Below are 16132 nucleotides of genomic sequence, written 5' to 3'. Positions count from 1 at the left end.
CCAGGGTTTAGTAAGCACTAAGGCATCATTCAGACACTAGAATGCAGCCCCATGTTAGCTTCTGCATCATGAAGGCAAGATCTGGAGCTTCCCTGATGCCAGCAAACTATATACTTAGAAAACTATACAACAAAGGCATACCTCCCAAGTGTCCTGTACCTGTAGTGTATAGTTTTGGGGTCCAGTATACCTGTAGTATATAGTTGGTGGAGGTGCTATGTACCTGTAGTGTATAGTTTTGGGGTCCTGTATACCCAGGGCCGCCGATAGGGCAGTACAAGTGGTACTGCCGTATGGGGCCCGGACCCTAAGAGACACGGGGGGGGGGCCCGGCGGGCCCGCCGGCCGCCGCCCCCCACCGCTACGCTAGGGGGGCCCGCACGGCCCCCCTTGCCACCTGTTTCTGAGTATCCTGAGAAGCTGCGGCCGCGCAGCTTCTCCGGATGCATTGATCGCTTTGATGTTCCGCCCGCACATTGAGCGGGCGGAACATTGAAGCGATCAGAATACAGGAGAAGGACCTGTCAGCGTCCTCCTCCTGTATTCTCTCCCATAGGCTGCCGGCACTTCATACCAGCAGCCTATGGGAGGCCGGGACGTGACCTCTCCGGCAGGCGTGATCATGTGACGTCATCACGCCTGCCGGAAGTCCCGTCTCCGCGGCTCGCAAGATGGAGCCAGAAGAGGAGAAGGAGAGCTGCTGCCTGCAGCCACACAGCGCGGATTAGGTGAGTAGGATGTTTGTTTTTTTAGGGGCACCTCTGGGGGCATTATTAGTGTATGGGGGGCACCTCGGGGGGCATTATTAGTGTATGGGGGCACCTCTGGGGGCAGTATTAGTATATGGGGGCACCTCTGGGGGCATTATTAGTGTATGGGGCACCTCTGGGGGCAGTATTAGTATATGGGGGCACCTCTGGGGGCAGTATTAGTATATGGGGGCACCTCTGGGGGCATTATTAGTATATGGGGGCACCTCTGGGGGCAGTATTAGTATATGGGGGCACCTCGGGGGGCATTATTAGTGTATGGGGGCACCTCTGGGGGCATTATTAGTATATGGGGGCACCTCTGGGGGCATTATTAGTGTATGGGGGCACCTCTGGGGGCATTATTAGTATATGGGGGCACCTCTGGGGGCAGTATTAGTATATGGGGGCACCTCTGGGGGCATTATTAGTATATGGGGGCACCTCTGGGGGCAGTATTAGGATATGGGGGCACCTCGGGGGGCATTATTAGTGTATGGGGGCACCTCTGGGGGCATTATTAGTATATGGGGGCACCTCTGGGGGCATTATTAGTATATGGGGGCACCTCTGGGGGCATTATTAGTGTATGGGGGCACCTCTGGGGGCATTATTAGTGTATGGGGGCACCTCTGGGGGCAGTATTAGTATATGGGGGGCACCTCTGGGGGCATTATTAGTATATGGGGGGCACCTCTGGGGGCATTATTAGTATATGGGGGCACCTCTGGGGGCATTATTTGTATATGGGGGGCACCTCTGGGGGCATTATTAGTGTATGGGGGGCACCTCTGGGGGCATTATTAGTGTATGGGGGCACCTCTGGGGGCATTATTAGTATATGGGGGCACCTCTGGGGGCAGTATTAGTATATGGGGGCACCTCTGGGGACATTATTAGTATATGGGGGCACCTCTGGGGGCATTATTAGTGTATGGGGGCACCTCTGGGGGCATTGGTATATGGGGGCACCTCTGGGGGCATTATTAGTATATGGGGGCACCTCTGGGGGCATTATTAGTATATGGGGGCACCTCTGGGGGCATTATTAGTATATGGGGACACCTCTGGGGGCATTATTAGTATATGGGGGCACCTCTGGGGGCATTATTAGTATATGGGGACACCTCTGGGGGCATTATTAGTATATGGGGGCACCTCTGGGGGCATTATTAGTTCATGGGGGCATCTCTGGGGGCATTATTAGTGCATGGGGGTACCTCTGGGGGCATTATTAGTTCATGGGGGCCACCTCTAGGGGCATTATTAGCTCATGGGGGCACCTCTAGGGGCATTATTAGCTCATGGGGGCACCTCTGGGGGCATTATTAGCTCATGGGGGCACAGCAGGGAATCCTACATACAGGGGGCATCCCACACAGCGCAGTTACTATGGGAGCCTACAGGGGGGAGAAAGGAAAGGAAGTTGCTAGAAATGTGCGGAGCCTAAATTGTTTGTCTCGCAGGTTCTAAGGGGATGAAACGTATCTGGAAGGACTCATCATGGAGGTCTGGGCCGGATGGAGAGGAAAAGGGAAAGTGACGCCTCAGATCAAAGAAGACGTCACCTGTGAGTCCCTGTATGACACTTTTCTTATTTTGTAGAACATCATTTAGTAGGGGCGCCCCGAGGTGACAGCTACTACATTATCTGTACTCAGAGATATCACTGTGTTATCTGTTGTGTTACATAGGACTGCAGGTGACTACTACATTATCTGTACTCAGAGATATCGCTGTGTTATCTGTGGTGTTACATAGGACTGCAGGTGACAGCTACTACATTATCTGTACTCAGAGATATCACTGTGTTATCTGTGGTGTTACATAGGACTGCAGGTGACATCTACATTATCTGTACTCAGAGGGATATCACTGTGTTATCTGTGCTGTTACATAGGACTGCAGGTGACATCTACTACATGATCTATACTCTGAGATATCACTGTGTTATCTGTGCTGTTACATAGGACTGCAGGTGAAATCTACTACATTATCTGTACTCAGAGATACCACTGTGTTATGTGGTGTTACATAGGACTGCAGGTGATATCAGGTGATTTCTCCAGGTTGCAGAAGTTCAAACTTCATCGTGCCCTGGTGTGCTGGTGTCTGTATGTCTGTATACATGTGTGCTGGTGTCTGTATACATGTGTGCTGGTGTCTGTGTGTGAGATCAATTCTAGAGAACTGGCTCATATACCCCATTTTCCCCAGTGGCTTAAAATGTAACCTCTGTTATACAGTTATAAAATTGTAGAACCTAAAGGTGAACAAGGTGCAATTCAAATAGACACTTACTTGTATAGCTGTCTCTTGTGCTCTGTATGCAGTGCATTATATTCACCCTTGCAACGTACCATTTATAGCGTGTCTACAAGCCCAGCGGGGCTCATTATGATGGAGACTAAAACTTATACAAGAGTGGGGTAGGGGTTCCCCTGTATTCAGAATGCTGTTGAGTGCTAGGCAATGCCCCGTCTGGGATTATTGAATTTCGAGGGTCTATGCAGAGCAGGATAAAGACACCTCTGCTGCACAAACAGGATCTCCTAGAAAGCGTTCTCACCGCCATGTATTCGCTATCACTGGCTTGGGTGAGCTAAACTAGTCTGCCTGGGGGGGGGGGGGGGTGATTTGTATATGCTCACTAACATGGAACAGCCTCATTATATTAGCCTTATCAACATATTCTATGTTAGTGAGCATACCGGGGGGGATATTGGTGAACATATACAAATCAAACAGCCCCCCAGACCCTCGAAATTCAATAACCCCAAACGGGGCATTGCCTAGTACTCCTAGCCTAGTAATATCCCCCCCGGTATGCTCACTAACATAGAATATGTTGATAAGGCTAATATAATGAGGCTGTTCCATGTTAGTGAGCATATACAAATCACCCCCCCCCCCCCCCCAGGCAGACTAGTTTAGCTCACCCAAGCCAGTGATAGCGAATACATGGCAGTGAGAACGCTTTCTAGGAGATCCTGTTTGTGCAGCAGAGGTGTCTTTATCCTGCTCTGCATAGACCCTCGAAATTCAATAATCCCAGACGGGGCATTGCCTAGCACTCAACAGCATTCTGAATACAGGGGAACCCCTACCCCACTCTTGTATAAGTTTTAGTCTCCATCATAATGAGCCCCGCTGGGCTTGTAGACACGCTATAAATGGTACGTTGCAAGGGTGAATATAATGCACTGCATACAGAGCACAAGAGACGGCTATACAAGTAAGTGTCTATTTGAATTGCACCTTGTTCACATTTAATTTCTACAATTTTATAACTGTATAACAGAGGTTACATTTTAAGCCACTGGGGAAAATGGGGTATATGAGCCAGTTCTCTAGAATTGATCTGAACCAAATTATACCTCCCAGCAAGGCGTGGGTCGAACACACAATTTTTTTTTTTTTATTAATGTGGGGGGCCCAGACACTTTGGTTGTATGGGGCCCCGAAATTCCTGATGGCGGCCCTGTGTATACCTGTAATGTTCTGTATACCCATACCTCCCAAGTGTCCCTCTTTTGGAGGAACGGTCTCTACTTTTGACCCATGTCCCTCTGTCCCTCTTTGCCACTTACATGTCCCTCTTTTTGACCTAGAAATTAGACTGACATTAATAAACTTTCTATGTTCCTCTAGAAAGTGTCTATTTTCTTACTGTATAATAGACCCAAACTTGCTTATTATTCCCTTATGCGGTGCAAGTTGAATCCCAAAAATTTTTAATCATGTGACATTATGGTCCCTTTCACACATCATATCACACATGCAGATCATATGGCCCCATACACACAGCTGTAGGTGATACGGATCCGTTTTGGGGACATGATCTGTGCCATAAAACAATGATGTGATTAAAGGGGTTATTCAGCGCTACAAAAACATGGCCACTTTTTCCCCTCTCTTGTCTCTAGATTGGGTGGGTTTTAGAACTCAGTTCCATTGAAGTAAATGGAGCTTAATTGCAAATGACACCTGAACTGGAGACAAGAGAGGGAAAAAGTGGCCATGTTTTTGTAGCGCTGGATAACCCCTTTAAGCCATTGTGCGTCCGTATCACGTAACGGACAGTGGGTCCTTGCAGTGCGGACAGTTACTGAAATACATTTGTAATCCTGTCCACAGTTGCCAGTCCCCAATCACAGACACGGTTACTGATGGATGCAGTCACACATACAGGATCATCTGCAGATTTGCACATATCAATGTAACTAAATGCATCAATCTGCAGCAGATCCTGTATGTGTGGATGCACCGATGAATTAAAGGGAACCAATCAGCCCAATTGGGTTGATATGGTTCCCTGGAGCAATGTATAAAACTCCTACAGCAGCCGTAGCACATACCGGCCGCGGCTGCAGCAGGAGTTTTATACCGGGGAAAAATTACTTTTATTCCCCGCGGCTTGTGACAGAAAGGGGTGAGGAAGTAGTCATCTGGGCGGCTCCCCGTCCGTGTCTAGTCACAGTGCTCTGCCTGTCAGCGTGCTCCACAGGAATGATTGACAGGCAGAGAGGTCCGTACTGGCCTCTCTGCCTGTCAATCATCCCGCCGAGGCAGAGCGCTGTGAGTAGACATGGGCTGGGAGCCACCCAGATGACTACTTCCCCACCCCTTTCTGTCACAAGCCGCGGGGAATAAAAGTCATTTTTCCCCCGGTATAAAGCTTTATACATTGCTCCAGGAGCAATACATACAGGAGCTTTATACATTGCTCCAGGGAACCATATCAGCCCAATTGGGCTGATTGGTTCCCTTTAAAAAGTATAGAAATGTCTGTAAGATTTTCTTAGAGTGAAACACAAGTGTGCCTCTTTGGCTGTCCAAACAGTTGTGAGGTATGAAATGGTGTCAGACTCCCAGCCCTCCAGCTGTTGCAAAATAACTATTACCTTAGCTCTGGCTGTCAAGGCATGATGGGAATTGTAGTTTTGAAACAGCAGGAGGGCTGCGAGTTTACCACCTGTGCTATACAACCATATAGTGCAACAATTCTGCTTGGAATACAGATCTTGTTGTCATAAGGAAACATTATCTGAATAAGGCCCTAAACCAGGGATGGGGAACCTTAAGTCCTCCAGCTGTTACAAAACTACACTTCCCATCATACCTGGACAGCGAAAGCTTTAGTTGTCCGGACATGATGGGAATTGTAGTTTTGCAGCAGCTGGAGGGCCGCGACTATGACACCTGTGCCTTACACAAAATTGCACATATTGTACAACCCAGTGCAACTTGTTATACAAACAATTTGCTAAGTAAGGACTCACCAGCGGCAAGCTTTGCAATTCTTCAGCTGAAACCTCTTATGACCGTCTGTTGTCATTGGTGGAAGATGTAGGCAGCCATACCTAGATGTGCAAGGATGTCAAGTGACTGACCAGTTTTGATTTGGAAGGAGGAGTAGATAGGACCTGAAGGCAACCCCCATCCATTGGATGTAATACTGGTATTTTATATGTGTTTTATGGCATGTATTTAGTATATACAAAGTGAAAATACTTGCAAAGTAATACTTGCAAATGCAAATACTTGAAAAGAATTGCAAACAAAAAACCTCAGTGAGGATATACAGAGGCTGTGCTACATGTGGTGGCCTTGGTGGTGATGTTCATCTCAGCTCATGTTGTGGCGATCCACACCTATCTCTAGAATCAGCCCCCCCCCCATCTCATCTGGCCCGGTTGTAGAGGCTGGAGGTGGATGGGAAACCAAAACTATCCAACAATAATGGTAGTTATGTAAACTGCATAGCTGTACCACATAGGAGATAATCACAGGCTTCATGACAATCACATCAGACAAATTGTTTAAAAAAAAGCTTTATAAACATTTATTATTACTAAGTACAAAATAGTATTGAAAATAGGACATTTAAAGTAATAATTTAGGATTCCATAAATTCTTTATTAGCGCCATCTTCCATCCCAGGCCAAAAACGTAAAACTTGCTTCATTCTTCATGGACAACGTAAGCTGTAAATAAAAGAAATAATTTATTACCCCACAGTACATTACACAGCAAGACCATTGTCAGACGATAAACCAGTCTTCCCTAACATGTGGCTCTCCTGATGTTGTAAATCTACAACTCCCATCATGCCACCACGATGATAGGAGTTGTAGTTTTGCAACACCGCTATAGCTTAGAGCAGTAACTCTTAAAAACACTTGCCCTAAAATATCAATAGCAGTCCTTTACTATAATTTTATTGCAATCACTCCCATCGGTAAACGCAACACTTCATTGCATGTAGTCGGTCTGCCCATCATAAACCCATCACATAGCAGAGGTTTCCTGTATTCCTAGCCCCCCAAAAAAATATAGACTAAATATATATATTTTTTTCTTAAAGGGGTATTCCAATTGGATTTCTAACGTTTCTTTTAAAAAAGTTATTTAACTCTACTCTTCAAAAATATTTTTATATTGAGCTGCAGCAGTAAGGGAGGACAAGGCCTCTCTGCTGTCACCAATGGCTGTGTCAAGAACTGCAGGGCTGCACAAGCTCTGGGCCCAGCAAAGTTACAGTACATATTACTAGAGCTGCTGCATGCAGGGAAATTTTCAGTAGGTTAAAAGAATCCAACCTGCTGACAGCTTCCTATTGCGCACGGGGCAGTGAGGATGAAGGTGTGTGTCTTGCCTTCACCCTCAGCGCCGTTCCCGTGCAGTTGGTAGTGTAATCCTGCATCCAGTATGATTGTTTGGAGCACTGGGGGCAGGGCCCTTCCCAGGCCTTATGGAATGCAGGATTACACTACAAAGTGCATGGGAATGGTGCTAAGGAAGGTGGTGAGAGACATACCTTCATCCTTAGCGCCCTGTACACAATAAGAAGGTATCAGCAGGTTAGACAAATCTAAAGTTCACCCTTATGTGTACATGTGAGAAAGTTTTCCAGCAGCCTCCCTACTTCTGGGTCTTTGACAGCCCTGTAAAAGAGTTCCCTTCAGTCCTATCAGGTGCCAATGTACCTCAAAATCTTCTCCACCAATAGGAAAGAAGTCCCGGCCTTAGTTTATAAGTCTGGTGAATGGGGCCATGACGGTCAGTTCCAGATTAGTTTGGTTCCAGAGTAGACCAGCTCAGAGTGGAAGATCCTGAGGGTGCTCTTTTAAGGACCTTGCCAGTACCTGAAGTAATTAGCCTTATTTTTACAAGTTCCTGAAAGCCAGGCTTTGGCCCGCAAAAGCCAAAAGGGGTTAACTCCCATAGGCAAGGGGCTTACACCTGTCTATGTTGCGGGCGATTATTGCACTCAAGTTTTGTCAGGTGCTACCATTCTGAACAAGGATTCATCTGAAAGTGGCTGGAGAGATCGCTGTTCGCCAATGTTCCCCGCTCAGCTTCCTAGGCTAATGTTGAGGGGCTAGCTCTGCCCAGACGGTCACTCCTGGGATCCATGCTATTGGACTCTTAACAAACTGTTAAAGGGAACTCTCTGGCAAATCTAACTCTCAAGCACAAACTGGAAAACATTGTACTGTATCTTTAAGAGACTGCCAAATAAATGCTACCACTGTTCAAGTTATTATGGAGTCTGTGTGTTCCTATATTGCACCGCCATATTATGGAGGGGTGGCTCTGCTGCAAAAATCTGAGAGAAGATCCATCATGTAAACATGCCGTAGATGTGACAGAGTAGTAATCCTTCATACCCATCAGTTACCTCATTCATCTTCAATCATCTTTCTTCTCGGCCTCCTCTTTCTCAGCTTCCTTCCTCAGTCTCTCTTCTCGCTCTTGCTTTATCTTGGCTTCAACTTTTTTACTTTGGTAAATCTTAACACCCGCAAAGGCCAGACACAACAACACAGTCTTTGCTGCTAAGATGTACATCAGCAGCGGGAAATTCTCCAAAACCTGAAACCAGAAAATGATAAAGGTACAGAGGACTGGTGACAAAGACCTTGTCAGCCAACAGGGGGCGCCACTGATCCCAGCGGAGATATTAGATGTAATGGCGCCAACGACCCGTGTATCAATAAGGCTAAATAAGGCAAATAATAAATAGGAATAGTTGAACTTACTCTGTGGGGAGCATATGGAGGGTAATTACATGGTGGGTGTAGAGGGAGATTAAAACTTTTAGGGGTATGGGAGACATACATGTTGCTGTGGGGATGAAGAGGGAATTATAATTGGGGGTAACTATTACTCTATTACACACAGTGGAAGTTATTACTGAAAGGGGCACTGAGACGGACATTGAGGGACAGCAAAGCGAAAACATATGTTTGCTATAACATTAAATTTTTATGCATATATCTCAAAAACAAACAAAAAAAACTTCTCTCTCTGCATAGCATGGCTCTAAACACTAGAGGTCGCCCTTCACTTTGACTTCACAAAAATGGCCGACACACCACCACTTGGTGCTGACATTCTTTCATTCCTTCTCATGTCTAGCTTTACATTGTGTCCCTGGCCTGAGGTTGCAGTAGAGTCACAGAGAGCACACCATGTAGCAGAAAATACTACGGCTGGATTGTATACTGCAAACTCTTCATTTGCATTGCTTTCTGCAGGTCTGAAAAAGATCCAGGAGACTCCCAGGGGTCTTCCATGCTGGTAAGAAGCTGCTTTGCATGCTCAAAATGGATCCTAGCTTTATCTGCAGGGTCACATAATGCATATCTTGCTAGAAAACCCCAAGACTGCACAAATGTAGCAGAGCTGAGTTTGTCTTTTAACTCTGTAAGGATGCTTTGCATATTGTGGTTTGTCAGCAGTCCTATGTAAGAGCACAGATTACACACATGTGCCATAGGCATGCATTCTAAAGGAACATTGTCACTACACTATGCTCAGCTCTGCTATGTTATAGCAGATCAATGTTGTGGCTAGCCTGTGCGTTCCTTCCTTTCATACAGGATTATGTACGTATTCACACAGAACTTACCTTCCAATTGAATTCAGGCATCTTGCTACGTCAGTGTGGCTATAGCAGAGCTGAGGCTGTAGTGGTGTCACTGCTGGCAGGGGGCTGGCTATCTACTGGGACTGGAGTCACCGCTGGGAGGAGCTCGTCTCTTTCTGGAAGTTTCAGGTCATGTCAAGGATTGACAGGCACAGCAGATGTGGTCGCTCAATAGGAGGCCACTATATGGTGATTGAGGCGTCATGTAGGCAGACAGCTGGAACAACGGATAAAAATAAGGAGACGGAAATATCTGAATAATCACAACACTCTGGGGGGAAAAGTTTTAGTCTCCGCCATGTGCTTGGTACATGTATGGGGGCACCAGGGTCACTGCGGCCGTAGGCTGTATTATCCCAGAGAATCTCTACGATAACTGCTTAGGAATATAGCTTTATTTTATAGTTAATTTTTCTAACTTTTATTTATTATTTCCCCCCCCATTAATTTAGGGTTTATATTGCTGATAAAATAGTATTTTATTGTGGCACTGTTTTAACTTTTTGAGAGTGGCTGACATAAAGAGTGATTAGAATATAAGCAGGTCAGACGAATCTAAAACTGAATTGGAACATCGACGAGGATGAAGGTAAGAGACGTCTTCCTCAGTGTCCTGTGTGCAATAGTTAGCTCTCAGCAGGTTTGATTCATCTAACCTGCTCATAGTTCCTCTTTAAGTTATTTAATTTATTGCTTAAAGGGGTTATCCAGGATTAGAAAAACACTGCTGCTTTTTTTACCTAAACAACACCACCCCTGTCCTCAGGTTGTGTGTAGTATTGCAGCTCAGGTCTTTTGAAGTGAATAGAGCGGAGATGTAATACCACACACAACCTGAGGACAAAGGTGCCACTGTTTTGGCAAGAAAGCAGCTCTGTTTTTCTAATCCTGGATAACCCCTTTAAGGGTGCCTTCACACGTACTGGATCCACAGCGAACTTCACACTGCGGGTTTGCAGTGAAATCTGCTGCGGACTCATGTAGTGTCAAGGTCTATGGGTTACATATCCACAGCGGAATTTTCATTTCACTGCAGTTATGTAACCCGGCACCCTTTAACCTCCGCCGCCCCCGGCCCGGAGCATACATCACCTGCTCCAGGCTCCTGCTTGCTTAAGGGCCTCCCAGCATTTCCCAGTGGTCAGCCAATCAGTGCGCTGCCCCACCGCAGCGCACTGATTGGCTGACCGCCAGGAGATGCCTCGAGGCTCCGAAGTAAGCAGGAGCCTGGAGCAGGTGATGTACGCTCTGGCTGGGGGCAGCCCTGGAGCATACATTACCTGCTAAGCGCCACGGCTGTGTGAAGCTCCCGTCTCCCCTGGCCAATCAGCGCTGCCATGCAGTACTGAATATGAATTTTTCCTGTTTTACTACTTTTGCACAATAAGCATATATCGGAAAATAATACCCCTAAAGGGGTTATCCAGTGTTGGTTAAAAGCTCAGCTGTTTACTTGCAAAAACAGCACCACTCTATTCACTTCAATGAAACTGAGCTGCAATACCAAACCCAAACTGAGGACAGGAGAGGCGCTGACTGTAGAAGAAAGTAGTTGTATTTTTGTAATTCTAAATAACCCCTGTCTGTGATTGTTGGCTGTCTCATCCGCAGGACGATAATTACTCAGCAGTATGAAGGGGAAAAGGAGCTTGTAGCAGAATCTGACTTAATTTACCTTGTGCACATTTTCAGTTTATTTTGTCTCACTTTTTTTTTAAGATGTCTGCCTGTTGTCATTAAATGGTTCCTTTTTATCTTTTGCCCCTGCTCCACATGCAGCCATGACCACTGAGCATGAGATCCAGTTTTGGTTGCTGTTACTCGGTTATGTCGTTTCCAGACGGAAGAAGCGGAAAAGAGAGACGGTCCGGAATTATTGGGTGCATCCCCTGACCAGCCAGCGCTTTTCCAAGGGACAGTTCCACCTCCGTTATGGAGGCCTGCGGAAATGCCCCAAAAAGTTTTTCGATTACTTTAAAATGTCCATAGGAACATTTGATGAACTGCTGGAGAAACTGAAACCTGCCCTGATCAGGAGCGACACTAAGATGCGGCTGGCAATATCTCCAGAGGAGCGGCTTTGTGTTACTATTAAGTATGTCATATATCTCTTAAAGGGGCTTATACCAAGGACCAGATTAATAGGTCTTCCAGAAAAGTCCATAAACGTAGAACATCTTACAGTGTCTAGCTCTACCATCTATTTTCTGTTTTTAAAAAAGATTAGTATATATTTAGAGGGGTAATAAAAAGCATACTCACCTTTCCTGATCCCTTGCCACCTGTGTTCTTCACTTCTTCCTGCTTCCAGTCCTGCAGGAAATGCCTGCTCAACTCGGGTCTCTGCGGTGGCCAGTGATTGGCTCAGCGGGCAGTGGTTGCAGGGTTGGCACATTATTGAAAACAGGAAGAAGTGGAGAGCAGTAGGGATCATTACAACAGCAGCAGTGGGGGATCAGGGCAAGTGAGTGTGCTTTCTTTTTTATTTTTGCATTGTTATCAGCATAGTTCTCCTACTTGGCTGCAGGGGTTACTACAATTGGGCATCTAGCAAATAAGGGATGGGGAACCTGTAGCCCTCCAACTGTTTGAAAAAACTACAATTACCATCATGCTTGGACAGCCAAAGCTTTTACTTGGAGGGCTGCAAGTTCCCTATCCCTGTTCTATATCACATAATTTATTTCATGTCTTACTTTACTGTTTTTCTTTTCTAAAACTTGTTTCTGAAATGCCAGTGTTGTAAGTAGAATTCATTGCAGACTTTGTGCTTGGGACTGGACCCTTGGCCCTGGTGGCACTCATTCTGTGTCACCAAGGTTTGGTGAGACCCAAAAAGGAAAGGTGAAAATCCCGGATTTTGGGTCCTATTAGACAAAGCAATTTTTTGCTTTCACCAATGAACGATAAATGATCGCAAACAGTTGTTTTTGGGAACAACCTGAAATCGACTACAATGATACACGGAACGATAGTCATTAGTTATGATCCTTACTCTGATTATTTATTCCCTCTGATCACAGCTTAAAGAGTCACTGTCGTATTTTTTTTTTTTGCAGAAATCAATAGTCCAGGCGATTTTAAGAAACTTTGTAATTGGGTTTATTAGCCAAATCTGCCATTATCTGCATGTAAAAAGCCTTTTCCCAGGTCCCCCCCTCCTTCCTCTTTTTCATCCACTCTGAAAAATCTGAAAATTGTGACTTGTTGCAGGAGACGTACCCAGTCTGCTCTAGGGAGAGGGGAGGGGGGAGGAGGAAGGAGGGAGTTAGCCGGCAGCAGAAAGCAGATAACAGAGGATTACAGGCACGGAGCTGGGTGACAGCTGTAATCTGAGCTCAGACAGGTCACTGGTGACTGTCACAGGAGATATCCCGTGAGGGATTTGTAGATTAACTCTTTGTTGTCCTGTTTTGGTCTTTTCTTTAGCTCTCTCCATAGGAGAACAATGAAGACAGGGGGGAGAGCTTCAAACTGCTTTTTCATGATAAAAATGCATTTTTCGGATAATAAACCCAATTACAAAGTTTCTTAAAATCGCCTGGACTATTGATTTCTGCAAAAAAAAAATTCACGACAGTGACACTTTAAGAACAAAAGATGTGTACATACACCGGACGATTAGCAGATAATTGACAAGGATTTTATGGTCAGGTTAAAAGATGTGATCAACGACACATAAACAATATTTCTGCCGTTGCCTGCATAAACACAGGAAGATTATCGTCTAAATTTTGGGGCACTTAAACAGACTTTGTCAGCAGTTTAGAAACCTCTTGATACCTTGAGTGTCATTCATGCAACCTGCATGACTGAGAAAAGTATTGTTTAATGGTCAATCTGCTGCAACAGTAGGTATCTAGGAGAAGGGCTCTTCTCCTTGGATGCCCAGAGCTGTGTTTTGAGGGCTGTCAATCAAAGCTTACAGGAAGGGCCAGAGAAGCTTTCCATGCAGAGACTTCTATACACCAACGGAGAAGTGCCCACTTCCTGGACACTTGCCGTGATTTGGTGACTTTGACATCACGCAATGTTTTTCTTGGTCATCAAGGTTGCATGACCAAAACACCATTATGCTCCTCACACTGACCTCTATAGGTCTCAATGATGCACCTTTTTAGGTTGGATTTCCCTTTTAAATGGTTGTTATCCAAACAGGAAAACAAAAGTTTCCTAAAATCTAAACCACTAAGATCGTATAAGAGCAATATGTTTAGACTCAGCAATGATATGTCCCCCCCCTATTATTCTTTATAACACCTAAGACCTTCTATACTGTGTATTTGGTTAAGTTGTCTTCTATACTTTGCAGGTACCTGGCTACAGGCCATAGTTTCACTTCTCTCCACTTTCGATTCCTCATCGGTAAAGCCACCATCAGGTTGATTGTTCGGGAGACATGCAGAGCCATCTGTGACACCCTACTTAATGTTCTCATGCCGGAACCGACCACTGAAACTTGGCACAAAATAGCTGATGAGTTTTACACCGCCACCAGCTTCCCAAATTGTGTCGGCGCTTTAGATGCAAAAGACATTCGCACAAAGATGCCGCCCAATAGTGGCGGCAAGCAGTGGGATGCCAGTAAACACTCCATTGTCCTGCTGGCCTTAGTGGACAGCAACTATAGGTTCATTGCCATAGATGTTGGTGCATATGGGACTACCGGGTCCTGTAGTATTTTTAAGAAGTCTCAACTGGGACGCAAGTTAAAAGAAGGCAGGTTCCATTTGCCAGAATATAAACCTTTGCCGGGTATAATTTGCCCTCCTATGCCGTATGTATTTGTAGCTGATGAAGGTTTTGGCCTCACTGAAAACATGTTGAGACCCTTCCCCAACAGGAACATAACTCCGATCCGGAAGGTGTTCAATTACAGGCTGATCCGGGCAAGGCGAGCAATAGACGGCGCTTTTGGCATACTGGCCAACAAGTGGAGAGTTTTCTATGCTCCTATTCAGTTGGAAACAAACTTTGTTCAAGACATTATCAAGGCCACCTGCGTTCTGCATAACCTGGTTCTTCTAAGGGACGGCTTTGTCTTTGAGGATATTCTTAGTAACCCGCTACATGATGTGGCATGGAGTACGGTCCGAGGGCCTGCGAGTGGCATGTTGGTCAGGAACTCTTTTGCCAATTACTTTGTGTCACCACAAGGAGAAATACCCTGGCAGAATGAGAAGATTTGATCCCAACAAAATCCCAAGTTATAAGATGACTTTTCTGGTTTCAGATTGGGTGCATTGCTTGGGCAGCTCAGTGGTCAGCACTATTTCCTTGCAGCGTATCCGACCGAATATGATGTCTTCATGCATTCTGTACGTTCTCCTTACGTTTGCATTGCTTTCCTCTTTGAGTTTTCTGGGTTCCTCTTCCAGTTAGTGTGGAAGTGTCTGACATCGGGAAAGTTGTAAGATTGTGATCCCTCTTGGACAAGGACTGATGTATATGATGACGACCTCTGTATATGGCTATAGAATATGTAGGCATTGTATGAGCAACATAATGCTAATATTCAGCAAGTCTAACGTGCTGTACCACATATGACCCCTAGGTGGGGCTGTATTACAATATATTGGGAAAACATAAAAGAAAAGTCTGGTAAATTCTACCTATTTCGTCTGTTCCCGGCAGCTTGATTCTTGGAAGTGGTGCATACTCATTTTTCACATTACAAATTTTTTTCTTGCCCCAAATTTCTTTCATGCTGTTTTAAGATAAGTAAGTTAGTGCCAAAAATGCACTAAAAAGTTGGGTTTCATGCTAGCCGTGTTGCTTATCAAACAGCTTAGTGTGGCTGACTGGTAGCTCTGACAAACTGAATGAGACTAGGGCTATGCTTGGAGGTTGTTGTTGGATATCATGACTATTACACCGATTAGGAGTGTGTGTGTGTACCAGAGAAATAAGAGATATTATACCCCTAATATGTTACCTTTACCCTTCCCTGTGTGTTAAACTTATATATCGCCTTTTTCTTAAATTTTTTATCTTTGCTTCTCCCTCTTCGCCTTTTTCTTATTTGGTTTTCAATTACTTGCTTTACCAGTAATTCTACATAGGACATTTGGTTGGGGGCCACTATACACTGAATGTTGCTTATCCTTAGTATAATGGTTGAGCTAATGTGCACTTATATGTTGTGATACTTTATCAATGCTAATGTTTATATAAACATCCTACATTCAGTTATTGTTCAAATATATATTTGTATCATTTGAATTTTTATATCCATATTGTTTGTAACTGTTGTTGGATTTCAATAAAAACAGGTTATATGTATAAAAAAAAGTTGGGCTTCATTAAAACCATTATAACCTTCAAGAAGCCGGGTATCTGGAATTCTCAAGGGAAATGTCATGTTTTGTTATTTGGCATGGGTGCACAGAAAAGTGCTGTATATAAAATAATAGTCCCAATACCCAACAAAAATACCCCTAAAAAGTTT

The 16132-nt window shown here is 45.0% G+C and overlaps 2 protein-coding genes across 2 annotated transcripts; one reads left to right on the top strand and one right to left on the bottom strand.

Annotated features, from left to right (window-relative positions):
- Positions 1–8434: 8434 nt before the first annotated feature.
- SMIM11 (small integral membrane protein 11) lies at positions 8435–9787 on the bottom strand. The gene is made up of 2 exons (XM_069944981.1): positions 9667–9787; positions 8435–8627 (listed from the first exon to the last, which is right to left on the bottom strand). The coding sequence occupies exons 1-2, from the start codon at positions 9685–9687 to the stop codon at positions 8445–8447; spliced, it is 204 nt and encodes a 67-aa protein (XP_069801082.1). The 5' UTR covers positions 9688–9787; the 3' UTR covers positions 8435–8444.
- Positions 9202–15261, top strand: LOC138767474 (uncharacterized). The gene is made up of 3 exons (XM_069944980.1): positions 9202–9335; positions 11464–11779; positions 13997–15261. The coding sequence occupies exons 2-3, from the start codon at positions 11466–11468 to the stop codon at positions 14871–14873; spliced, it is 1191 nt and encodes a 396-aa protein (XP_069801081.1). The 5' UTR covers positions 9202–9335; positions 11464–11465; the 3' UTR covers positions 14874–15261.
- The last annotated feature ends 871 nt before the right edge of the window (positions 15262–16132 follow it).

The sequence above is a fragment of the Dendropsophus ebraccatus genome, chromosome 11 (genome assembly GCF_027789765.1).
Source record: "Dendropsophus ebraccatus isolate aDenEbr1 chromosome 11, aDenEbr1.pat, whole genome shotgun sequence".
NCBI lineage: Eukaryota > Metazoa > Chordata > Amphibia > Anura > Hylidae > Dendropsophus > Dendropsophus ebraccatus.
The sequence above is the reverse complement of the archived record's forward strand: the minus strand, read 5'-3'. Positions and strand labels throughout refer to the sequence as shown.

What these genes read in the sequence shown, in the direction of transcription:
- SMIM11 (XM_069944981.1), bottom strand. Translation starts at nt 9,687, where the DNA reads ATGCCTGAATTCAATTGGAAG. An exon ending in TGCCTGAATTCAATTGGAAG is followed by an intron (nt 8,628 to 9,666) that starts GTAAGTTCTGTG and finishes TTCTGGTTTCAG; the next exon opens with GTTTTGGAGAATTTCCCGCT.
- LOC138767474 (XM_069944980.1), top strand. Translation starts at nt 11,466, where the DNA reads ATGACCACTGAGCATGAGATCCAGTTTTGGTTGCTGTTACTCGGTTAT. An exon ending in CGGCTTTGTGTTACTATTAA is followed by an intron (nt 11,780 to 13,996) that starts GTATGTCATATA and finishes TATACTTTGCAG; the next exon opens with GTACCTGGCTACAGGCCATA.